Source organism: Odocoileus virginianus, chromosome 2, assembly GCF_023699985.2.
Source record: "Odocoileus virginianus isolate 20LAN1187 ecotype Illinois chromosome 2, Ovbor_1.2, whole genome shotgun sequence".
NCBI lineage: Eukaryota > Metazoa > Chordata > Mammalia > Artiodactyla > Cervidae > Odocoileus > Odocoileus virginianus.
The window spans coordinates 35,446,539-35,472,969 of record NC_069675.1 but is presented as its reverse complement, the minus strand read 5'-3'; the positions used below and the strand labels follow the sequence as shown (position 1 = coordinate 35,472,969).

General features: G+C 46.3%; 1 protein-coding gene across 2 annotated transcripts in view; it reads right to left on the bottom strand.

Moving 5' to 3' along the window:
• SPTBN1 (spectrin beta, non-erythrocytic 1) overlaps window positions 1-26,431 on the bottom strand; it is a 200,731-nt gene that overhangs the window by 93,226 nt on the left and 81,074 nt on the right. Inside the window, exon 1 of one of the 2 annotated variants that reach the window (XM_020915124.2) lies at window positions 15,371-15,912. The exons of the other annotated variant lie outside the window; for it this stretch is intronic. Within the exon in view, the coding sequence (XP_020770783.1) occupies window positions 15,371-15,479 (109 nt within the window). The 5' untranslated portion in view covers window positions 15,480-15,912. Of the gene's footprint in view, window positions 1-15,370; window positions 15,913-26,431 lie in introns of those variants that run through there. 2 annotated transcript variants of the gene reach the window in all.

Genomic DNA, 26,431 nt, shown 5'->3' with positions numbered 1-26,431 from the left:
GTCCTAAGCACCCACCCAGACATGTTTCTCTAGTGCTACAGGTCGATTCCTGTCTCACCTAGAAGAGGACGAAATACAAGGTTTCCACGACGGCCTAAGCAGAGGCGTGTTGGGACCCAGTTTTCCAAATGTAGGTGAGCACGTTTTTCCTTCTCCTTTCGGTTCAGAGGTTTGTGGGCAGGTTCAAGTGAGCTGCTGGTATATAGGAAGCTGAGCAGTCTGGTTGCCACTGAGTCACCACCACACCACTGTATCACAAGAGAGGCTTGGCTGCAGGTATTTCATGGCCAACAACTCAGGATCCAGTGCCCTACAGCACTAGCAGTGGATCTATATCCATGTCTATAACTACATTCAAAAGGACCCTGATATGCCAAGGCTGAAAAATCCCTGAATTTATGCTATTACATGGCTCAATACCCCACCCCCCACAAAGAGCCTAACTGCATTTACCAAACACTGTATCCACACATGGGTGAGCGTTAGCTCTGTCCTTTAAGACAGGGGTCCCCAACCTCTGGGATCTAATACCTAATGATCTGAGGTAGAGCTGATGTAATAACAATAGAAATAAAGTGTGTGATAAATGTAATGCACTTCAATCATCCCTGAAACCTTCCCCTAACCCCAGTCTGTGAAAAAACTGTCTTCCACAAATTCTGTCCCTGGTGCCAAAAGAGTTGAGGACCACTGCTTTAAGACAGGCTGACACATTACCCATCCCCACAATGTTATGCCCCTTCAAATATCAATGATAAGCAAATCAGCAGATTACACTGTTTTTAATGGAAGGATTTACTCAGCAGTAACAATAATCTTATCAGAAATTGACACATGAGAAAACTATTAGTGAGCCTTCTGTTTTCAAGCAGTGTGTTCAATTTGTTGCTAGGTTAAATGGTACACTTTTAAACACTTGTAAATTGGGCAAGATCTCAAATAAGAATGACTGAATACAGGCTTCAAACAAAATTAAAAACAATAATAAAAATCAATGCAGTCCACCTCTGTGCTGACAGACATGTACACAAGCTGTGCTATTGGCCTCCACCCTTTTAGAAAAAGCATATGCTTTAAGCTCAGAGAAATGCTGAAAAGGATTCCTTCCTGATACAGAATTTCCCAAAGTCACTCATTTTGCCACATGCTGGATAAGAACCTTGCCACCTTGTTTCACCTTTTTGATCCTCAGGCTCTTCAATCTGCTCAGCAGGTGTGATACCACCTATCTCACAGCACTACTGGATAGGTAAATCCTATGTAGGTGACGGCACCTAATTTATACCTAGATCTTAGGCTGGAAAGCCCACAAAAATGTTTTTTAAAAGTTACATTCAGGGCAAGAGAAAGCAGCTTGTGGTTGAACTTCTCTATCACCGGCATCAGCAGGCTCATGAACAACGTGATGGTAAGGGTGTGACCTCCAATTCCAAACCAGACCGCACTGATACAGCACTCACAGCACCCCAGCTCACCGCAGGGTGACACAGGCATGACCCATACTGAACACAGGGGTGGGCAGTGACTCCAGCAGCGGAGGGGCTTCCTGACCCTGGGGCAGAAGCGCTGACCTCCGAAGGCAGGAGGCAGGAAACCACATCATGAATCTCACTCCCAGAGGGGAGGATGCTTTCTGAGGAGCCAGTGTTGAGAGAGATGCTTCAAAGCAGACAAGAAACCGTGTGGGCTGTTGCTGGAAGATGTGGTCCAACTGCTCCCTCCACACCTTGCCACACCTAGATCCTCTCAGGATGATAACGATCTTGGGAGAGGCGGTGAGGAGGAGGGCTCTGTGGACACCCAGCCAGGTGTGACTGCCAGGCCCACCTCGGACTAGCTGTCTGCCGCTGAGCAAGTTGCTTCACCTCTCCAAGGCTTGCTTTCCTCATCTGTGCACAGAGATAACATCTGTGCCCATCTCTTGCGTTCTCTCAAGAGCGCAATGAGGTAATGTGTATGATAAATGGCACGGTTAGGTTACTGTTACTGAAAGGTCTCTGCTTCTGTCCTCCGGGGACACCAGGCCAGTTGGGTGGATCTGAGCATAAGGACAGTCTCGCCATTTGTCTTCTCACCCAAAACTTCTTAGAATCAATTATGCATTTGTATTTTTCACAGGGAGTTTGTACATTACCACGTGAACTGATTCTTACAGCAACCCCGGAAGCTCGGGGAGGGCTGGTATTCTCCACCAGGCAGGTGGACAAAGCAACTCCCCTTCTTCACAGACACCCAATCAAATCCTAATACGAAGATGGTGTTCCTGTCTCTCGTTGTGAGCTTCTTGAGGACACGGATGGAAACCGTACCCCACTGCCTAGCAAGGAACTACAGACAGAGGCCCGCATCAGGCAGAAAGCTCAACCGTGCTTGAGTAACGCCATTCATTATTCTAATAACCAGGTCTCCTGCTCCAACAGGAGTCTGGTTTGTGGGTTTTTAATGCATGGAACCTTAGCAGATGACTTATAGTGTGAATTTCCATGGAGGGGGTGGGGATGGGGAGAAAAAGACAGAAGATCCCAAATCAACTGATGCATCACCTGGGCCTCACTTTCCTCTCCCAAAAAGCACTGAGCATTAGAGCGGCTCCTGATCAAACAAAGGGGGAGCCAGGACCCAGGACGCAATTTATGTGTGCAGACAACTATGAGCTCATAGGAAAATGAGGTAAGAGAGGTCATTTCAGAATCCCTTGGTGACAATGACTGGGATGAACATCTGGGCCTGCCCTCTCCTCTGACCACCAGCACACCGGGGGGTGGGGGCAAATCCTCACAGAGGCAGTCAGGTCCAGTGTCCCTCCCTCCGTTGCAACCCTCTCCCTTCAAGGGCCATGTGAATTTACTACACTGATGAAGAGTGCGTGTGGTTCCGGGGCCAAGGACTCCTAGTTAAGCCCAGCTATAGTCAAGCCCACTGCAGAATGAGTATGACTTTTAAAAATTGCTTCCTTGTGTGTCCAGTGAAAAAATAACCTATCTCAAAATCAAAATCATATATATTTACAGGGGAAAACTGTGCCTTTCTTTTTTTTTGGCGGGGGGGGGGGGGGGTGGTGGGTAGAAACTGGAAGGCACTGAGGGTTGGGTAGTAGTAGTTCTTGGGCCAAAACGACTTTTCTCCACGGCTATTTCTTCCGTTTCAAAGGCCAAGCTTGCACATTATCTGGTATCTAAATTTCTGAGGCTCTGCCTTTATTTGCTCAGAGTATTACTAACCACCTGTCTTCTAGAAAAACATTACTCATGCGACATCACTCCAAGAAAGACGTTTCATGAGTTTTATTTACAGCCATACAATGTAAAACTCTGAGTGGCTGCCACACCTAGAAGAATGGATGGCGGTCTCTCAGGGTGCGCTTTTACCTCTTCTGCTGTGTATTAGTGTCACTCTTAAACTTTTCTCCTGGTCCAACTAGTCTCGGCCGCCCAGTCAAGGAAAGAGAAAAACCACAAAAGGAAGAGACAACCTCATGCCTACATTAATTTCCAGGCACCAGTTCCTCTCTCTGCAAGCACTGTAGCAGTTCTTGTGGGCGCCCTTCTCCTCTCCTCCCCATCAAAGCTCAGTCAGTCTCCCGGCGCCCTGCAGGGTACAGGGGCTACTTATGGGAAGTCCCGAGGGTCTTACCAAAATTCGTTTTATCAAAAAAGGAGAAAGATCCAGATAAGCCCTTCCTGAAGTTATAATTTACGCATGTCATAGAGCTAAAGTCATTATTGTGAGTGATTCATTCTTTCATTCAACACACTATTCACCATGTGGCCCATGAGGCCACCTCTTCTTAGGGAATAAGAGGCAACATGGAAGAAAAGCTGCTAACTCACTTTAGAACAACTCCATAGGTATTACCACCTCCCTTACTTTACTCATCCATTCACATGTTCCTTCGTTTGTGAAACATTTGTTTATGTGCCAAGCACCAGGAAGGAATGCAGGGATGAACTAACACACACACACAGAGACATCATCTCTGTCCTCCATACATAATAACAGGTGCTTTCATACACAATTAGAGTGACCCAGTGCCCAGCTTGCCTGGGACTTGGGGTGATTCCCTGGATGTGGAACACCCAGTGCTAAACTGGGAGAGTCTGCCAAACCAGGATGAGTCGTCACCCTATTTAGACAATATACTAATTCAAGCTTCCCAACCACTCCGGGGGCTACTTATTCTTCCCAGTTTTTATAGATGAAGAAAATGGGGCTCAGTGAGGTCCCTGGTGGAGCCAGAATGTGAATGCTGGCTTCTATGAATCCACAGCCCTTGTGCTTTCCACCACCCTTGTGTTTCTGAAATGACAGAGAAAATGTTCTACTTCTGAACACGACAGCCTTTCTCTCCACCTCCAGGTTCAGACCACTTTCCCTGAGCGCTCTCCCCTGGCTGCTGCTACCCACCTTCCACCACAGGCTGAGTACAGCTGGGATTTCATCTGCTTGGCAGTTGTTCACAGATAACACGTAATCTCCCTCTACCACTGTAAGGCTGGATTTTTTTTTATAGCAAGTCGTTTAAACCTCTGTAGGAATAAACGTCTCCCTCAATAGGAATCAGTTAAAGTATGTTTCAAGCACCAAAAACATACTTTGCACTCAAGTTGTATTCACCTCTCAACTACTATACATTCAAGCTAGCAATGTACAGAAACTCACTGGCATTTAACAGTTCAAACAGACTAGGCAGATTTTCAAAGGCTCCATCCACTTTAAAACAGACCTTCAAAGTTTCTCTTTAAAAAAAGCAAAAAAGAAAACCTAATTCAAAATGCCAAGGCCACATTCCAAGGGATAACCATGATTTTTGCCTGTCAGTGTGGCCAAAATAATGTCTATGGTTTGCATAAGCATTTCAGGCAGCACACACACACACACACACACACACACACACACACACACACACACTTTTGCAACTGGTTGTGCTTAAACCCACAGCTCTCATTCCAAAATTCCAACACAACTGCACCCTCAGCGGGGGCGTAAAATTCACCCAAGTAATGAGACAGCCTATGTCATTTCCTTGCCACCAGAGAAGAACAGAGCCTCCAGACTTTTTATGTTTTGCTCACATTCTTCATGAATGAAGCGTGCCTCAGTGATCCTCAAATTAACTTTCCACTTGCATCATTTAAGCATTAAAAAAAGACTTTAAGGCCAGAGCTTTCATAGAGCCTTTGTGAGACCAAATATAGGCCAGCCTGTGTCTCCATGCTACTGTGTGTGATTACTGGATTTGCGACTTAAAGGTCCTGTGCTGCTTGAAAACAAGGTTGGGGGAGAGAGAGAGAAAGGCTAAGAAAGGCCTTTCAAAAGCAAACACAGAAGAGGCATTCAACAATCCACAGAGGGCGGTTAATGTGAGTTTGGCTACAGTAGTTTCTTCTGACGATGGGGTGGACACTCTGGCCGCAGCATTAGCTGCCCTGCATGCTTTTTATGAACTCGGAAGAAGCCCCACTACTGTGTCTTCAACCTATATCAAAAGTCACCAGGTTCAAGAGACTGCTGCCAACCCTGTGTACTTTCTAAAGGGGAACATAAAAGGCTGTGTTTCGGCTGGGTGCATTTTCAGGCAAACTTGACACTTTTCTAAACCTGGTAAAGGAAGCCACACCCAGAGCAGGTTTCGGGGTGGGGGTTGAGGCACTCAAGTTCAAAAGACTCGCCCCTGCTGGGTACTGCCTTGCCTTCCCACCTAGACCTGCAATAATAAAGGCTGTCATTGACTACTGAGGGCCCACTATGTGCCGGGACAGTTTCCATGGACAATCTCCCTTATTCTTCCTACAATCCTGTTACAAAGAACTTGTATTAACCCCACCCCATAGCAGAGACAGTAGGCTCGGGTTGTTAGATAAATTGCCCTGGTTTGGAAAGCAGTTTGGCAAGAGGCATAGAAATAACCACATATGGAAAGTGTATGATATAATGCTAAGTAAAAAATCAAAACGTAATGACTATAACAGTGCTAAATTGTATGTAGATAAGAACTCTCAAAAAGTTAAGATCTGTTGGGACTACAGGATTACTCTTTCATCTGTATTCCTTTTGGAGGTGACCTAATACGGATATGAAATAATAAATAAAAAAAAAGTTTGTGAAGTAATACAAAGAACAACTAAACATTTTAAGCTTTGTCTATTAATAACTTTCAACCCTGCCTTTGAAAGAACACCATCTGAGTCACCTCCTGACTACTACTCTCTCAGTACCCACGCCCCTTCCCTGGTCACAAAGGTTCTGGACGGAAGCCAGTCAAGAACAGAAGTCACTTTTCTCCCCACCCCTTTTCTTTCTTCTAAGAGGGAAAAATTCTGGCTGACAAGTTTCAGCAGGTGCTTTTTCTCCCCTACCTAATCAATAACCAGTCATTTTAAAGCTTCACCTGCAGGCTCACAGGAAATGAGCACTTATCAAGTAACAGATATTTAATGCATTTCAAATCCACCTTTAACACCAAAACCTAAAGGCACTGCTAGGTAAGTCTGATATATATGAAACTGGACTGCAGTCTAACCAACTGTAAGAACACCAACATTCATTTAATTAGGATTATTTTATTAAGATGGAGTGTGGGAGAGAGGGGGTATTTTTGCTTAAAAAAATAAAAGTATATAAAAGTTTAAGTCACAAAGCAAGAATGGACTTAATAAGCCTCTACTTCCTAGGACACCATGTTGAAATTTTGGAAGAACTTAGAGAAGGTAGCCCAGAGTATATTTTTAATTCTCCATTAACACCAAATGGATAAATGAAAAGAAACTTGAGGGATTTTTAAAAAATCTCACAAATGTCTAGAACTGCAGGATTGTCAAGTAAGAGAATCCTAGCCAAATTCTACAAAGATTTATAAAGCTAGGAATTAACCAACCATGCTTTAAAGCCCTGTAATCTCCTAGGGTAATAATAAATTGCTTTAGTCAACTATTATTTATCTAGATACAATATTATTTTTACAGTTAAAATAATCCAGTTTACTTAAAACACACCCCCCCAAAACTCCTTCCTTTAAAGCAGACTCTATGAAACACAAACGTTAAACCTTAGAAGGGTCACAGCCTCTTTAGGCCACGTCCTTCCCAGCTCAAGGGCTAGAGGAGCAGGCAGAGTTTATTTCCAAGACAGTGCTTCTTAGAAGACTTGGCTGTGCCTACAAACCACTTGGGGATTTTGTTAGAATGAAATTATGACTCAGTGAGTTTGGGGTGTGAGCTTGAGATTCTGCATTTCTAACAAATTCCCATCTACAGACCACACTGAGTAATAAGGTTCTAAATACCTTGCAGTTCAAAATTCAGGGAGGTTATGTTGTTCCTGTTTCTCCTCACAGCAAATGCAATACCTTAAGCGGTTTTCGACACCCTCACCTGACCATCACCCACCCTCCAAGACAATTATTACACTCAGGAAGCAGACCAGCCTTCCCCTAAGGAGACAGAAATAGGAACAAGTCACTCACTTAAAATCCTTCAGCAGTCTCCCACTGCCTGCCTGACTTCTCAGCTTCCTGACTGGACTTACAGCACCATGCATCCTCTGGCCTCTAGGACCCCTCTTAACAATCCTCCCTCCCCCTGTACTCTGAGCTTTGCCTACCTGGGTTCTCACCAGAACATGTTTATTCCTCCACTTGCTTCTACTCATCAGTCAGCTTGGCCAGCATTTCCAGCATAGCTGAACCACGCTTACTCACAGGCTTCCTAACCAGAGAACAGGTGCTTACTGAAAAGCAGGCAATCAATAAGTATTATGCATTAATAAACAGAACCAAAAGTAAGCCCTATGTTATTTAAATCAGCTTTATCATTTTACTTCTTAGGAGTCTTCTTGCTTAAAAAAAGCCTAAGTTAGTAACCAACTACTGGCCTTTTATGGGCTTGCCTGGTGGCTCAGTGGTAAAGAACATGCCTGCCAATGCAGGAGACGCAGGTTCAATCCCTGGGTTGAGAAGATCCCCTGGAGAAGGGGATGGCAACCCACTCCAGTATTCTTGCCTGGAGAATACTACCATGGACAGAGGAGCCAGGTGGGCTACAGTCCATGGGGTCACAAAAGAGTCAATCACGATTTAGCAACTAAACAACAACTTTGCTTTTAAATGACAAGTCCTTTGCACCCATAATATACAAACAACTGCCAGATTTTTAATTAAGCAAAAAATACTGAAGTGTAAAAAAGGCATTACAATGCCTCTATCACTTATCTCCCCCCATTATTAGTTTTTCATAGCTGAGGCTTCAAGGAGTTGATAGAAGCTTGTCAGGCAAAAGGGAGAAAGAAATGAAGTGAAAGTTGCTCAGTCGTGCCCGACTCTTTGTGACCCCATGGAATTGTCTAGGCCAGAATACTGGAGTGGATAGCCTTTCCCTTCTCCAGGGGATCATCCCAACCCAGGGATCGAACACAGGTCTCCCAGCATTGCAGGTGGATTCTTTACCAGCTGAGCCACAAGGGAAGCCCAGGCACTAAGATCTAAAAACAGCTGGGATCTACCTGGCGTATTTTTGATAATGTGCGTAAGTGTGATTCTAGAAGGAACAGATGAATGCCTGTGAAGATCTGGTTCCCTGAAAACTGAAGCCTTGATACATGATTGAACCCGTTTGGCAGTCATGAGGTGGCTGAGGCCTGCAGATGCTAAATGGCTCCTCTAGTTGAGCAGGGTAGAGCTCATTCCTGACTAGCTAAATATTTTTCCGCTACTATACAATTTTGTTCTGAAACATACTTTCTCCCAACTCTTCATTCTTTAGTAACAAATCAGATAACAATATTTACTGCTATCTGGGAACAAATCATGCAGTCTGTTCTTCCCAAAGCTTTCCACCCCCAAACTGCAAAGAGAGAAAGTGCAGTAAGAAAGTGCAGTAAGAAAGTGTTTCTCAAACCTGAGTGTGCATCACAGTCACCTGGCAGGCTAGTTAAAAACCTATGAATGTATGGTAGTGTATTTTCCATGGAATTTGCTGTATGACTCAGGGAATTCAAATCTGGGCTCTGTAACAACCCAGAGGGATGGGAAGGGCTAAGAAGTGGGAGAGAGGTTCAAGAAAGAGGAGACATACGTATACCTATGGCTGATTTATGTTGATGTATAGCAGAAACCAATACAATATTGTAAAGCAATTATCCTTCAATTACAAATAAATAATAATTTTTTCAAAAAACCTATGAACAGGCCCCACCCTGAGAGTTTCTGATTCACTAGGTCAGAAGCAGGGCCTGAGAATTTACATTTCTAGCAAGTTCCCAGGTCATGATGCTGCTGCTGGTCTAGGAACCTCATTTTGAAAACCACTGCCATAATGTAGTTCATAATACTATCTTCATTCATTTACTCCTTTAACAAATACTTAGTGACTGCTACGGGTAAGACAGGCTGTATCAGACTTTCATCTTTACCCTCCCAGCCTTCATTAAATGTAAAGCAAGCAGAGGCAGATCCTCAAACTGTAACCAAAGGCAGGATGTAAAAATCCCAAAAGAATTACCAAGTACTTAGACTTTAAATCTTAAAGAAAAAGAACCCAAGAAGAGATTCTGATCACCTCTCTGTTGAGGAATACTTAGAATTTAGTGGCATCTGAATGGAACCTCAAAAAAAAAAAAAAGATCCTGACACAAGAAATAATTCTTAGGGGAAGAGACCAGGTGAGCAGGGTCTCAAAGCCAGGAAAATGCGGGGAAATTTTAGGGAATCATGAATACTGTGCAGCAAGGAGTAGGAAAAGCTGGAGGTGGGAAGGGTGGCTAGAGTCAAATCCCACATGTTTGCGCAGGGAGATCTCTTATCAGGGTCTGCCTCTAGGGAGGCTAGGGCAGCTGCATGGGGCCAGCTGGGCAAAAGCAAATCACAGAAAGGGATGAACACAGAGCAGGAGGCAGTGGGGCTGTAGACAAACCCCTTTCTAGGTTCAAAGTATAAGAGGAGACAACTTGACAACAGTCACCCAAAAAGCTTCCTTTAGCCACAATGTTTACGGTCCCATTCTTTTACTCCCTTAAGAGAAGTGGTATCTTTTCCTCAAAGGGAATATCTATGTCCCTCCTCTTTTTCCTAATTAGTCTCCAAGAGTCCTTTTAACAGTCATCCCAGTCAAACACTGGACTTAAGCTAAACGAATCAGTGTTTCAAGCTCATCAAAATTTAAGGGTGTCACATGTTCAGAAATCTGAGCGGTTCTGGGCTTGTTAATTTCCCATGCCACCAGAACGTATTCACAATATCTATGGTCCTACAGAATGAGAATGAACTTGGAGTCAGAAAACCTGGATTCTATGTAAAGCCATTATACTCCAATTAAAAAATAAAGAAACAAACAAAAAAGAAAACCTGGATTCTGGGAGAGGCAGCGTCATACTGGTTGATTAACCCAATTATCAATTTCTTTATAAAAAGGAAAAGAATACCCCACAGGATTATTACTAGTACCAAGGAAATGCCCACTTCTTTACAACAAAGTACTAGATCCCATGCTGGGTACTCTGAATAATCTCATTTAGTTAATTAAGCAAGATGGTACATATTAAAGTGCTACAAAAATTAATAATTAGCCGTAGTAGCACATCACTCAAAAAGGATTCAAATTCATGAATCTGTTAGGAACTTCTAAATTTTAAGCTGAAACTCTGGCAAACTGGTGAAAATAATTTTAACTGATGACTTGTTCCACATAGTTATCTGGGCTTAGAAAATCTATAGTATGACAGTACAATATTGGAAGGTATCCAGACCAAAACCCCAATCTTTTATGCTTTCAGTAAACACAGAAATGTTCTTATAAATCTTTGCTGCTCCCCAACCAACCACCCACCCCACCAACCAGGGTTATCATTTGTCACCAACTCTTTTCACTGTTACAATGGGAAGTATTTGAAGGCTATTACTTTATATCTAAGAACTTAAAAGTTTTCTTCATGACAAGCAGCTGTAAACCTAGCAATCACCTCTCTATAAGCTTTATGAAATTACACAAGACAAACATCTAGGTACCATAACAAACTAGAAAAGCTCTTTTTAAAAACTTTGTCTAGGTACCATAACAAACTAGAAAAGTTCTTTTTAAAAACTTAAGAATGCATTTTCCTCATGACCCTTGGGCATAAAAGCAGCAATATCCTTTCCCTAGCAGTTTAGAAATCAACACCAAAAGATGAAGAAATTCAAGGAGGCAATCCTGAGACAGCATGTAATAAACTTGAGAGTAACGCATTCCAATGGCCCGCAACTACGTCTACGTCCCACTAAGACACAAAGAAGACAGGTGGAGAATTTCTCCATTTCTCCTTCTAGACAGTTGGAAAAATTCACGGAACCAAGACAGCTGAGAGTAAGTACCTTCTCCAGAAACATCAGGCGCTGGACATCAGGGTCAGGATGCGAAGAAGAAGGCAGAAAAAAGTTCATTTTGATGTTTTTCAACTAGATTCTGTCCTCATTACAACTCCACAGCCAGAATTGATAGGATCAGTGCTCTGAGGGGGCAGGCAGGTAGGAAGAAGAGGGAAGCACTTCACAAGGTCACCTTGTCTCTTCTTTTTTTGTGGAAATTAAGTATTAATTTATCTAAGTATCTAGAAGTCTGGTAGGAGAAAGTTCGAGAATAACAATATGCAGCCTGAGCTTACTATGGCTTGGTACCTGGAATAAGCAATTTCACTCTACCTTTAAAACCTCAGAGAGATGGGCAATATAGGGATAAGGGATGATAACACACAGGAAACAGAACCAATATTTCATAGTAGTTATAATTGGAGAATAACCTTTAAAAACTGCAAATCACTACACTGTACACACTTGTAACTTATATACGGGCCTTCCCTTGTGGCTCAGCTAGTAAAGAATCTGCCTGCAATGCGGGAGACCTGGGTTCAATCCCTGGGTTGGGAAGATGCGCTGGAGAAGGGAAAGGCTACCCACTCCAGTATTCTGGCCTGAAGAATTCCATGGACTATACAGTCCATGGGGTCGCAAAGAGTCGGACACGACTGAGTGACATATACTGTACATCAACTATACTTCAATTTTAAAAAAAAACCTTACAGGTGTGCACACAAGATGAGATACAGACAAAGCTCCTACTAACGTGTCTGATGCATGGTGAGCACTCCATGAAATCTTTTCCCCACCAACTCAACAGAGACAAGGAGCAGCTTTCTGGAATAATAGAATGTAAGCAGAGTCTTAAAAAACAAAACTGTAGGAAGGATTTCTATTGGTAAATGCAAGGGTGGGGCCTTTGAGGCAGAAGGTAGACGATGAAGGCAAAACCCAGGGCTGGGTTTCATGAAGAGTTGCAGGCCGCCGACCTGGAAGATTTATTCGGTAGGAATGTAAGAGCTGGTATAGGAATTTCGTGGTCTGGGGCCATTTGGAGAAAGGTCCTGAATGCCAGGCTAAGGAGCCTGGAATTTAATTTATGCAAGAGGCAGGCAAGACAGGTTCTGAGCAGGGGAGGAGCAGGAGTATCCAGCTGATAAGAAGGGAAGCTAGCTGATGTGAAACTGGAGAAAAGGTATCATCATGAACTTCTCTGTTACTACAAACACATTTTTGAAAAACATGTGAGGCTGAGTTTTGTTGTGTTTCAGCAGTCCTCTCTTACTTAACAAAGAAAAACAACACAACAAATCCAACTGTGTAAGCTACATGAACAGATTCTGAGTAAGGTGGTAACTAGATCTTACAGGTGAAAAATTCGAAAGAGATCTCAGTGTGCAGTGGTGTGTCTGTCAGGTGTGTGCTGGGTGCTGGTGGTTAATGTTTTAAGCCACTGCAAGTGGAAGGGCCTGCCTTTGTCAGGAGCATCAGTGTGAAAGAGATCTCAGTCCCTTAAGTCAGTGAGGTTTTGTTTCTAATCGTACTTATTTACTTATGATAAATCTCTATAAACTACTTTATCTAAAAAACCCGGCTCATTTTATAACACTGTATTTCCCTATGCGAGAACATAAAAAGTCAGTCCCTCCTGAGATTTTTAGGATCCAGTGTGAAAATATTTGAAGTCAACAAAAATGCAGAAATATCTCCTACAAGATCACAGTACTCTCAGGTATAGATGCTAAATGAATAAGCTAGTACAAGAGGCACTGAAAAAAAAAAATCAATATGGATTCAGAGGCACTGTTTGCTAGTATTGGGTTGGAAGTACTAGGAAAGATTAAAAAGAGGGAAACGGTTGCTTAATAGGCATGTACAAAATTAAATCAGCAGACAAAATCTATATGTTATCAAAGATGTGATGATAGAAGAACTACAAATACTAAAAAACTAGTAATATACACCGCACAGGGGATGCAGATGGGGATGGGGAAAAGTTTTATCAAAAAAATTCCTCAAGTTGCTTAAAATGCAATCAATCCCATTTGGGGAATGAAAGACGATGCCAACTGTAATTCTCCTGGGATTCACCACACTTGGGAGTTAATTCACCCTTTCTCAGTTCCTCAGCACGAGTGGTTTTCTGTTATAGAAATACCAACACTAAACTTGTGCAACATCTAAACCATGATATTTAGAAATAAGAAAGCTATCTGGAACTAAATTAGGGGACAAAGGTCATTTAAAAAAAAAATCACCACACAAAATGTGAAGCTCATCCCTTTTGAAGGAATTTCCTTGGCAAACACTTATGAGATAATCAAAGAGACACTGATTTTTTTTTTTTAACTTTAAATTTTACTTTTCTAGAGAGGACAGTTTAAGACATTTCCTGTGTGTTAGCTCCACCCTCCTCAGAGAGCAGTTTTACAACCGTCCTCAAACCTTTCAGAATAACAGCCTTTTGTTATGGGTGGCCCTGTGGGCACACTCCTCCCCACACCTTTGTATATTTTCACCTTGGTTCGCGAGACTACAGGAGGGTGCTGACTGGACCTTAGTAACAGGTTTTCAAGTCGAGGACACCCTGTGGTGTTTTCTCCTGGGCAGTATGACACAATGAAGTGGGGAGAAAGGGTCATTTGAAGAAGAGGTGCGTTCTGAATTCTCAGAACCTCAAACTTCAAACTGGGGCCTTTGATCACACACCCAGAAGATAACGGACACACCCAACTCCTCCAGTCTCCACCTGCAAGTTCCAGCTCTGGCCCTGTTAAGTTTGCACCGAAAAGCAAATTCTACCTTCGAAGAGCTGGAGAGGAAGGAGGCAAAGACCCACAACTGTTCCCTAGCGGGGATGGAGCTTCCTCTTAGCTAACTGCCAGAGGAATGCAGCACAGCCTAGCTAATGTTTAAAATCACGTCCTGTTCTGCCTCTTGTTTTCCAGAAGAGTGTCATTACTGTCAACTATTTCACAAGACAAATAAACCTGTGAATGAAATATATCCTCCCTGCTCTTTCCAGTGAAAACATTGGAAGACTGGGCTGCTTCCTTCCTTCCTCCTCCTCACAGGAACCACATTTGTGGTACTGAGAGGAGTTAAAATAAGAAACACAAAGGAGGTCTGCAAACGCTACTTTTCAGAGCACCAGAGTCATTTTCAGTCTATTGCTGATTCCGGGGGCTTCCTAATGGAAGGAGTTGTGTTTTCAGTTATGAATCCTTTTTCATGCATCAACTAGGAGACTCCACCAGCCAGGCCTGCTGGCAGGGCAGGGCAAGGCCCACCCCAGCCACAGGCTGCAGGCCCATCAGCCCCACAAAGTGCTGCCCATAAAAATATGTGCAGTAAAATATTAGATTCATTCAACTGTTCGAGACTAATAAAGACTCCAAGAAACCTGCAATTGATCCAACTAATCCAACCCAATAGCGCTGGAATGACAATAACTGGTTTTCATTATAAATTACATAGCCCACTAAATTGATGGGAAGGCTCTATCCCAACACAAAACATCAAAAGAGTTAAAATTAAGCTCCGGAATCAAAACTGTAATTTACCCAAGGCTTAGGAACAAAAAGACCACTCCCTCCTTCCCTTTGCCATTGTGCTACAGGGTGTCCAGCAGTGCACTTTACACCTTTAGGTTTCCCAGAGGTAAGAGGCTGGGGACTGGGAGATACAGGCGTCCTGGAATCAAACACTTGCATACTAGTAGGCCTATTAGCATTGGTCTACTGAAATGCAAGGACAGTTAAAAAGGAAGAAAATGTGTGTGCTGTGGGTAGTAGATACCTGACAACCGAGAGAGCCCAAAGGAAACTGGAGAGGTAGACTCCAAATGGTGGCTTCTCTGGAGTCAAGAGTGAGAAACCGTCTCCTTTAAGTAGTGCATGGGCTGCTTGCAGCCAACCAGAGGCTTTGGGGCTGGGCGTGCGGCCGCCGGGCTTCAGCAGGGTCACGTACCATATGGCACAAATAAAGCTTCAGAACCCACGGAGGCACGGCTCCAGGGCAGGCCCGGCCATAGAGTGCGGAGCTTACCTTGGAGCTGCTTGAATCTCCCTTCCAGCTGGTTGAAGTTGTAAGGCACCTGCCCCGTATAAGCCGGCGACAGCGGCCCGGAGATGCTAGACGTCCTCTGCAATTCCATTATGCCCAACGTAACGCCCCGGCGGGCTGAACGGTGGAAATCCCGCTCCGGCCCCCTCCTACCCCCATTCAGCACGCAGCGGCTTCCGCAACGCCTGGCTCTCGGCCCCGGTGAAAAGGGCTGGACCTTAGGCAAGCCCCATGCCGGTGTGAAAGTCCAGCAGGGTGACCTGATAGGAAGCTGGCCGCAGGAGAGTCCACCTTAGCCCGGTCACTCACGTATCCAATTCCTGTGGCTTTCCTTCCTTTTGTGGCCCTTGGCTCTAGGCTTGAAATAAATTACCGAGAAGAGGCGGGAGGGCGGAGGGAGGGCCTCAGGCCGCAAGTCCCACTTAAAATTTTTTAAAAATACGGCCAATCCTGAGCATGCCCTAGTCGCCGAGCCCAGGAGCTCGCGGGCGCAGCGCACACACCTCCTCCCCGCTGCCCGTGGCGGCCGCCGGTTTGTAATTTAATCAGGAGCCACTCGCCGTGCGCTGGGCGGTGATGTCACCTGATTAGCATAACAGCATTGTAGAGGAAACGCAGGCTGTACCACGAGGGGCGCGGGGGAGGCCGGCGGGCCGCGGCCCCCCACCCACCGGCCGCCGCGGAGTCGCCGACCCCCAGGCCCGGCCCGGGACGCGCCTGCCGCGGTGGTAGCTTCCCGAACAAAGCTGCTGGAATTACAATCTTTTGTTGAGAGCCTCACGTAACGGAAAAGTCTCCGATTACTATCACAGGAAAAGAAGGCGGCCCTGGAGGGTCAGGAGCCGCGCAGGTCCCCGGCCGCGGCGGCTCATCCACTAGGCAGCGTCTGAGGAGGCCACGCGGACCGCGCACCTGGGCGCTCGGCGTTCTCAGCGCGCGGGCGCCGACCACGCGGCGGCGGGACCGTGTCGGCGGGTGAAAGTAAAACAAACTCCCTCTGGGCTCCGGGTGGGGACACAGCGAGGGGGTGGGGGGAGCGCTGTAAGTTCAGCCTCACGAAAGGATCTTCTCGGCAGGCTTCTGCTGCCCGCACGCCATGTTAAGCGGAGGGTCTCTGGGTAACACCAGCCCCGTAACAGTAACTCGACGCAAGATTTCTGGGAGCACCGTGTTGCAAGGCATTGTGGGAGAAGGGTACACAGGTAAACACCTCCGGGATCACTGACCTGGATGATCTGAGGAACCAGTGAGGAGATAAAAGAAACCCCGCTCAAATCCTATTGTGATTTTTTAAAATGAAACCTTTCAATTTTTGAGTTCTTCAGGAATTTTAAACTCTCCTCCCCGGCTCTCCCACCAATCTCAACCCAAAATAAAATCCTCTACATAAAAAATGTCTGTGTCTGTGTTAGGTGCACAGTCGTGTCCGACTCTTTGCGACCCGATGGGCTGTCGCCCACCAGGCTCCTCTGTCCATGAAATTCTCCAGACAAGAATGCTTGGGTGGGTTGCCATTCCCTCCTCCAGGGGATCTTCCTGACCCAGGGCTGGAACCCGGGACTCCCGCACTGCAGGCAGATGCTTTACGGCCTGAGCCACCAGGGAAGCCCCCAACATAGAACAGTGTGTTCTTGGAAAATAACTGACCCTAATTACCCCGCGCCCAACCACCCCCTTTTTTAGTAACTACAGACAGACAACAAATTACAAACTTAGGGTTTCAAGCGTGGAGCCTTGCAGCCATACTTGCTGAAGAAGGTAATTTCATTCCTAAGTGATTCCAATCTGCACTAAAGAGGTGGACCTCCACCACAGGTTTACTTTAGTCCCAGGGCACTTGTAATTCAAGCAACTGCATCCTATCCAGGGCTAAAGTTAAAACAAACCCAGCATCCAGCTAACTGCTCAACTTGGAACAACCCCCATTCCTCCCATCCACACTGCTGGGTTTTTAACATATCCAGTGTCAACCTTCAGCGTGCTAAAGCCAGACCCAGGATTCGAAGCTATTCTTCCTCCAAGAGGTAGAGCATTTTCTAAAGCCACTTTACTGCAGTTCAAAATACTGACAGCAAGGTGGCAAAATGTGGGATCTTGGAAGAAGCACTTGAGGAGGATTCCCAAGACTTGAGTTTCTCGTCCTGGCCAAGGCACTTAATCACTTATGACCTTAGAAGAAACCCTGGATTCTTTCTAAACCTCCACTGTCAGACAGGGATAATTAATGCCTACCCACAAGATTACTGAGGGAATGATGTGAAAATGCCCTAAAAGTGGTCATAGTATTCACAATTAGGAGTACGTTTTGCAAACTTAATTTTGCCCCCTACACATCACATCAAAGCTACAGAGGGCAGAACTGAAAATGTCCTCCTAACAGGCCCCTCTTCACTATTAAACATACTGGTGATGTGGTAAGTCTCCTAAGTGTCTAGCTACCAGTACAAAAAATGAGACTGCAAAGTGCTTGCCAATTTACAACACATTTTAAATCTTTAAGCCACTTCGTGAATAGAGTATGAGTCACCACTCTTAGTCTCCCTTTCAGTTCCCTCTGATATAGGGAACTAGGTAAAATAGGCTTTCTAATTAGCCAGGTTACATGTGATGTGGCAGAGGGGGGGGGCTGGGACTAGTGTAGCCACATTTGATCCTAAAGAGCAAACTTAGAACAAGCCAGGCAGAGTGAACATGTATATCTATTAGAAAGGTTTTGAGGCTAGGAAAGGGTTAAATAACCCCCCAGGGGCAAGATGTGAAAGGTGAGAAGGTCTGGTGTGAAGGGGCCAAGGAAGGAGAAAGGACCCAACACTACTGGCTCACAGGACCACCTCCACCTCAGCAGGGATGAGAAGGGAAAGGCAAGCCAGAGTCGCTCAGTCTTTATTCCGTGCAGTATCTCCTAGACACCAGCTGTGTGCAGGGCACGCTGCCTGGTGTTTTCAGAGGCATCAGAGATGACTGGGAAAGCTGGTGGCCAAAGGGAATGGGACAGATACATATGCCAATAGTCCGAAACCAGAAGAACAGAAGGCAGGGGACCTTCTAGAGTTCAGAAGACAAGGGCACATCTGCCTAGGGAGGCGGGGAGGAACAACTCCAGGAGAGACAGGCATCTGGCCAGACCGTGAAGCACAGGCAGACCCTCTACAGAATGAGATGAGGAGGAAGCCCCTCTCCTAGTTGTGGGGGGAAGCAGCCCAGGTAAAGTACCGGCTGCACTGTCGGAGGAACTGCACCAGCGGACGCAACCATTTAACTTAAGCACAAGGAACGAGGATAGGGCAAGAGGGAAGCCAAGAGAGTCAGGCTTGGAAGCACAGAGATTTGTGAACCTGAGGTGGACAGGGTCTGGGTTGGGCTGTAGGGATGATTAATTGGCAGGGTAGGGTAGGTAGAATGAATAGAAAGCAGAGAGACTGAAGGCAGCAAGGTCACTTAGATGGTCACTGCAGTTGTCCAGGTCAAAAGGCTAGTCAGCATGTGGCAATAGGAGCAGAAAGGAATGGGCTGATGCAAGCGTTAATCCACAGGACTTTAGTAACCAACTCAAGTCCTATAGGACTTCAAAGTCTTTGGGAGGTTCAAAGGACAGGGCTGAACTTCAGACTCTGGGGATTTTAGAGATGGCCATGGTGTGCAGGGTGGGTTGAACACTTCCTTGCAGAGAGGCTGCAGCTCCCCAGGGTGATATGTCCAGATGCGGTCAGGGATGTGGAAAGAGAGCTCAAGGCTGAAGACAAAGCCCATGTACAGAGTCAGAGTGGAGGCTGCAGTAGCTGAAGTCTAGGAAAGGGCATAAGAGGCAAGGGGCCAAGCAGGGAGTCCTGGGGAAGGCTGGTGTCTGGGAGGAAGGAGAAACAACAGTGGAGATACCAAGGGAATCGGAGAGGGGAAGAGATACTCAAGCAGGAAAGGCGGCAGACGGACGGCAGCACGTGCTGCAGAAAGCGCAAGGGACAAAGAACAGGTGGTCCAGTGTGTGAATTAGGTCATGGGGATAATATGAGCTGAAGCAAGGCCAGAGGGAGTTGGAGAACAAGACGGAAGATGGAGGACAAGAAGGTAGCTATGGTGAAGTCAAGATGAGCGAAGAGAGCTTCAGGACTAGGAAAGGGTTCCAGGGCCAGTCTGGCTAGCATGTCCTTTGCTTCAACCTTGAGCTGGTGCAGGCAGGAAAAAGCTGATGGGAAACGGCTCACAGGTGTGGACAGAACATGCTGCCTTAGCCAAGAGGAGCCCCCCTTACCTTCAGAGGCCAGAGGGCTACAGACATTCTGAGGAGGAAAGGAGCAATTTAAACGAGCTTGCCAGGAGCTTGCCCATCTCTAAGGCTCTTTAAGGTGGCTCAGATGGTAAAGACTCTGCCTGCTACATGGGAGACCCAGGTTTGATCCCTGGGTCAGGAAGATCCCCTGGAGAAGGGAAAGGCTACCCACTCCAGTATTCCTGCCTGGAAAACCCCATGCACAGAGGAGACTGGCGGGCTACAGTCCACGGTGTCACAAAGAGTCGGACACTACTGAGCGACTTCACTTTCAGTTTCTTTGCCCAACTCTAACTTGATAAAGCAAGAAATCAAGGGTCCAAGTTGCAGTTTTATTTATAGTGACCTAAAAAAAAGAATCCTGAGGACACACCGCTATGGCAGAACCATGCAGCATGTGAATGGGAACATCAGATGGGGGGTCAAAACGCTCAACAGTCAAGCTGTCCTCAGAAACAGCCCCTGCCATTTTGGCCTATCCCCCCTCCCCCAATCTTCTCTAACTTAAAAAATTACTGTTCCCCCCCTCATGCCAAGGATATCAACACATGTGGCCAGCCCTGAGAACTGGTTGTGCCTGCCTTCAGGTTGCATCAAGATTTCAAGGCGTGAGAATTCCCTGGTGGTCCAGTGATTAGAACTCGTCGTTTCCACTACTGAGGGCACAGGTTCGATCCCTGGTCAGGGGACTAAGATCCTACAAGCCTTATGGTGCTGCCAAGTAAAAAAAAGGGGGGGGATTTCCCAAGGTGTAATGAATGGATACAACTGGTCAAGTCAGCTATAGGACTATAGCAACTGAAGCCCAAGTAACATGTATCTGCTATCCTTGGGATGACAGAAAGGGAAAGCCCAGTAGCTATGGATATCTGCAGACAGCACAAATCAGAAGTGCTAGGGTGTGGTGGAAAGACTCAAGTCCACAGACAGGTACTCAGGATCACCTCAACTCCTGTGGGTCCCCCAAGGAGCTAAGTAATTGCATGGGTGCCTTTACCACCCTGGACCTTGCCATCCTCGCCCCCAAATCAAACAGGTTGGAATCTATGGTCATAAAAACTCCTTCTGGTTCTAAAAGTTAGGAGTGACTTGGGTTCAATCGCCACATAAACTCAGTGGCCATAATAACAACATCACATTATTATAGCACCTTGTAGCCTTCACATGCATTTTCCCAAGTAAGGTAGGTATCGTGTCCATTTTGCAGACAAGGGAACTAAGGTTCAGAGAGATATAGTGGGCCCAGGGCCCACAGGTGCTGAGACAGCAGACAGCACCTGGACAGCAGACCTACGAGTCTAGCACTGTTTCTCCTAGGTATTCAGAGTGCAATATCAGCTTACTAACGGTGTCTACACTTCTCAGAAAAATCCTGTTGTTGTTTAGTTGCTAAGTCATGTTCAACTCTTTGCAACCCCATAGACTATAGCCTGCCAGGCTCCTCTGTCCATGGGATTTCCCAGGCAAGAATACTGGAGTGGGTTGCATTTCCTCCTCCGGGAGATCTTCCTGACCCAGGGACTGAACCTGCATCCCCTGCACTGGCAGGTGGATCTTTACTGCTGAACCATGGGGAAAGCCCTAAGACTCTGGAAAATGGTATTAAGGTGAACATAAAACCCAAGAAAGCCTCCACATGCCTAGACAACACTCAGTTTGGGTCAAGATCAGGCACATTCTCTGCTGGTTCACACAGAAGTTGCTACTTGGAGGGTCCTCTTGTTGTGAACAGGTTTTGTTTGGTCTTGTTTTACTTCCTTTTCTCATAATTGGTGGACCTGTAACTAACATTCTGTATGATTTAGCATGGAGCATGTGAAAACATTAAGGGGGGGGTGGGGGGTGGTGAGATTAAACCTCTGTTTGTGCCAAAAGGCTTTACGTAGTCTGGGAGGTCAAAAGGAAGGAAAAAAAAAAAAAAGGAATGCTTTTCCTGCATCACAGCAAGCTTGACAGGGTAAACCACGGGGTGTTCATTTCCTGAACATCAAAACATTAGTGAGATTGAAATGTCTGGGAAGGATGGCCAAAATGCTAAGCTGTGATGGGATCTGTACACATTCAAGGACTTGAAAACCCAACCCAAAGAGCTGGGAAAGAAGTGGTAGGGACAGAGAGCGACAGAAAACAAGAAGGTTTCACATACAAACTGTTTTGCCAAATTCTCTGCCACTTTCTTCTGTGGTTTCCAGATCTGTCTTTCGTGTTCATTGCTGTCAAATCTCTTGACAGTTGGACAACCACAGCCAATTTCTCCCAAGCGTTTCTTTACAGGAAACCAAAATACTACTACAAAAATAATCCTCTTCCAAGCGTATGGCCAGACAGACCAGCGAGCTCCGAATCATGCTACTGTGTTTATGCTCTGTGAGATTGAAGTTTATATTATCTTTCTGTCTCACCTGCCTGATTCTCAGTCTGTCTTACCTCTCTGGTCCAGCCACTCCCTCCTCCCCTGCCTCCTCCCCACCTCCCCTAGTCTTCATTCTTCTTCTATTTCCATACATAATGCCTGGAGAGCCTCCCAGACAATAACTACCTATTATCACTGCCCTTACTCCCCACAGCCTGCTCAGCAAGCAGCTGCTCTCAGAAAAAGAAAAAAAAAAACCATCCCTTTTCTCAGTCAAAAGGGCCTCACTTAGAAGAAAACTCAACCAACCAACCAACCAAGCATACAACCTTAATCCAGCCAAAACCCTGAAACAAGAAATTATCTGAAACCTCCTCTTCCCACCCCAAAGAGCAATTCTCACAAAGTCCCACTGGCAGACACATCTGTGACGCTGGCATTCCTGTGCCGTCGCTTCCTGCCTGCCAGCCTCTCCAGAATGTCTCCATTTTCAGGGCCTGGGCAGCTGGAAGCAGTCAGCAGCACTTCCCCTTCCCTCACAACCCACAGGACTCCTGGATCAGGGCTGCGACCACCCCCACACTTACCCCTGGAGCACAACCCACTGAGGGTCTGGGTCAGGGCTTGGAAATGCAAAGCTAGAGGAGGGAAAAGTGGTTAAAGACAGACTTGGAATCTAGGCAGCTGGCTCTGCCAATTTCTAACTGTCATGATTCTCTGAGCCTGAAAAACTGGTACAAAAATGGTACCAACCTCACTGAGTGAGTATAATTAAGTGAGTTAAATGTTTAGAGATCTTAGCACCATCATAGCAGCTATGAGGAATAGTCTTTAAACATCTCATGGAGGAAATCTCAAAACTAATTCTGCCCCACCTCTTCACCAAGGTGGCTCCCAGCTGGAGGGTGCTGCAGGTTCCCTGTGGAACCACTGTCCTCAGGCTGGGAATCCCTTTGGATGTGGGGACAAGGGCAATTTGGAAGAGCAAGACCAGTCCTCTACCTGGGAAGTACTCACAAACCCCATTCCCTTTTCTTTAACTCACCCTATTATGCACTGGGAAAGGCATATTCAAAATCATATTTTATAGTCAAAGTAATAATATCTCAGAGATAGCAAGAACACAGTACTCACTATAAAACAAGTTACAAAAGGCCTATGTTTTTAGAAAGGCCAATGTTCATTTGAGGTGGGGCTGATGCTTCCTGGGTGGTGCAGTGGTAAGAACCCACCTGCCAATGCAGGAGTTGCAAGACACGTGGGTTTGATCCCTGGGTCGGGAAGATCTCCTGGAGAAGGAAATGGCAACCCACTCCAGTATTCTCACCTGGAAAATTCCATGGATAGAGGAGCCTGGCAGGCTACAATCCATGGAGTCACAAAGAGTCGGACACAAGTGAGCACACACACACATCAGATATGATACTTCAAGACTAAGAGTAACTAGAACAAAGATTAAAGGGAGGGCTAAAGGTATTCTGCATCCACAACAGTTGCCCTCTGTGCCCTGAAGATGATGGATGGATGGATGGATGGATGGATGGATGGATGGATGGATGGATGGATCTCTCTCTTTACACACATCTCACCCCTCCCATAAAATCATCTAGTTATATATGGCTGAAACAAGAGGGCAAATCTAATTTTTATTTATATCCTTTTCCTGTTTCTTGTTTCACTGGTCACAGCAGAACTGAATACAAAGGACCAACATCTCTGCTGAGAAGGAGAAAAAATGGCAAGTTACACTCAGTAACAAGCACCCAAGGTCCCGGAGAAGGAAGGAATGCAGTTTATTGAATCCTCTAACCCAGCCAAAGCTAATCCTGCTTTCTTATCTCATCTGTTATCTGTACATGCAAAGCTTCCCCTTACAGGCAAAAGAATGCCCCAGTCCAGAGGCCCCACCTTTGGCAAACAGGTGTTGCTATGCCTGTGAATATACAGAGCCAAGGCCCCTGTACACAGGTAGAGTGGTTCAAAGGAAAGAACATCTGAGGAATGCAGTTGGGGCCAGGCCTGCTCTTGCCCAGGATTTCTGGTTCTGCTCCCCACCTCCAAGTTGGAGGGGAAAGGCTGACACACAGGAGTTCAGAGCCATCAGGCCAGCGTTTCACAAAGGGGCAGATGGGACAGTGACAAGACGCTGCTTCCTGGTGGCACAACTCATGGGAAAGACCCAGGAAAAGAGGAAATATTGAAAATAGACCTTTGGACCCTGCCCACCAGTATTCACACCCAGTTTATCTTTTCCAAGAGCTTAACACAGACCGGGCTGTAATAAGATGAATACAGCAGGCTGAACAGGCACCTGGAAAGGAGGAAAAGGGAGTGGGGGGGTGCAAACTGCATTTAAGACCTAGGCCCTGCCCCTCCTGGTCTGGTCTGGGGAGGGCAAAAGCCATCCCCTCCAGCAAGTTCTCAGCCCCCCCTTGTCCTCACCTCCGGCCACTGGAGGGACCTACAGCATTATAAGTGATTTCTTCTCTGCAGGCACTTTCAGAACACACACAAATGCAAAGATGTGGTAATGTATAACAGTGAGGTTAGTGACAGTCACAGTGAGGGCCACTCTGAATGGATCAACAACAGTACTTTTCTCCCTGGCTGAGAAAAGAACAGAGCAGAGTGGGGTTCCTTCCACCCAAATGCTCTCTGTTGCCACACCATCCTGTCGGCAGTTTTAATGTGGCTTCTCACCAAATCTCTGCCAATGTGTGCCATATGAACACGAGTCTAAGTGCATTTATTAATTGCGGGGGGGGGGGGGGGGGTGCAGAAACGTGATTTCTTGCCCTTGGAAAAACAGGCCCCGATAACCCAGTTGCAAGGCCATGGAACAGTGCTCACAGCCCCAGCATGATGAAGCGTGAAATATTTTAAGGGAGCAGTCATTCTTCATCCTCAGCACCTGAGCCTCGGCTGATCCCTCAAGGAGATAGCACAGCCTCCTTCCCATAGGGCCTGGCCAGGCAGCCACCCGCTGGGCACAGGCCCTGAATAATTCATGGTCCGCCCAGTCACTCAGCAGTGCCAAGGCCCGCCAGCTGCCATTAACTGGGAGGCAGACTTCAGGCCTACGGTGAAAGAATGAAACACTATCAACTACCTCAGAGACCTTCTTTACAGGAACCGACAATCCTTCCCCATGCTCTTTTTCTCCCCAAGAGAAACCATGTACTTTTCCACCAGATCAAAGCATAGCTGACTTTTACTCTAAGGAGGACGGGGTCCCAAGTATAGATGGTGTGGAGTGGCGGGGGAGCGACATCCTCAAACGAGCACTTAGTCACGGTGTCATTCCCCTGCTCGGCATGCTGAGATGCACAGGTAAAGGGCCGGACCCTGTGCCTGACACCAGACAGATGCTCCATAAATGTCAGTCCTTGTCCCCTCCTCCTACCTGTCTGTCTGCTCCAGCCAGACCGGTCCCTGCCCCACCACCTGTCTCAGGCTTTCCTATCCCCACGCCTCCAGTCCTGGCGCTCCCCTCTCCTCCCCCTCTGTCTGAAGTCCACCCATCATTGAAGTCCAGCTCAAAACTTCTCTCCTCCAGGAAGGCTTCCCAGACTATCCTAGCTGGGATTCTGGCTCTTTCTCAGAAACCCTACACCGGCACTGTCAGCCCCCCTTGTCTGGCACCTTTCTTGGGCTGCTGCTGCCCTAGAGGACTGCTTATCTCTTCCGAGGCACTGGTCTTATCTACCTAATTAAAATAATGGAGAATGCACCAGCTATAGAGAAGTGAAAAGTGGGCTGCAGTCTCTGACGCTGACCAGCCTTGCTGACCCGACTCAAGTCCCTTGGCTGCTCACAATGTTCTCCCTAAAAACCAATGGATCTGAAGCAGCAAATCTCTAGGGTCCTATCAATACAATGCTCTTGGAAATACATCATGATCTGTTTTAGGGAAGATGCACGTCTTACATAATCTTCACTCCACACCTAGTCCAGTATCCTCTAAGAAACAACTGTTCAAAAGTGATATAGCCATGTCAGAAGCCTGAACACAGAACGGAGCCAGGGCTCTGTGAAGGGAATTGACCTTCTATGAAGGTGAACTGCAGGGCCTGTCCACCTTATGTAACACTCCCTAGTCCATACCTTAATCTTTCACAAGAGGATGAGAGCTAGAGCTCCAAACAGGGGTCAAAAAGGGCCTTCTCAAAATTCACCCATCTGAGCCAACCATCTCATTGACAGAGAAGGAAAACGAGGCCCAGAGCAGTGTGCCCAGAGACACAGACACTGCACACCAGCAATCAGAAAGCATGCCTTCTGAATCTTTGCTGCTCTTTCATTCCAGGGAAAACCTGAAGGTATCAGGGGCTGAGGACAAAGGCAATGGCATGCATTTCTTGTGCCTTGTAGTCAGGGAAGTGGGTCCAGGGCTTGAAATCAGAGAAGGGACACCCTCATCCCC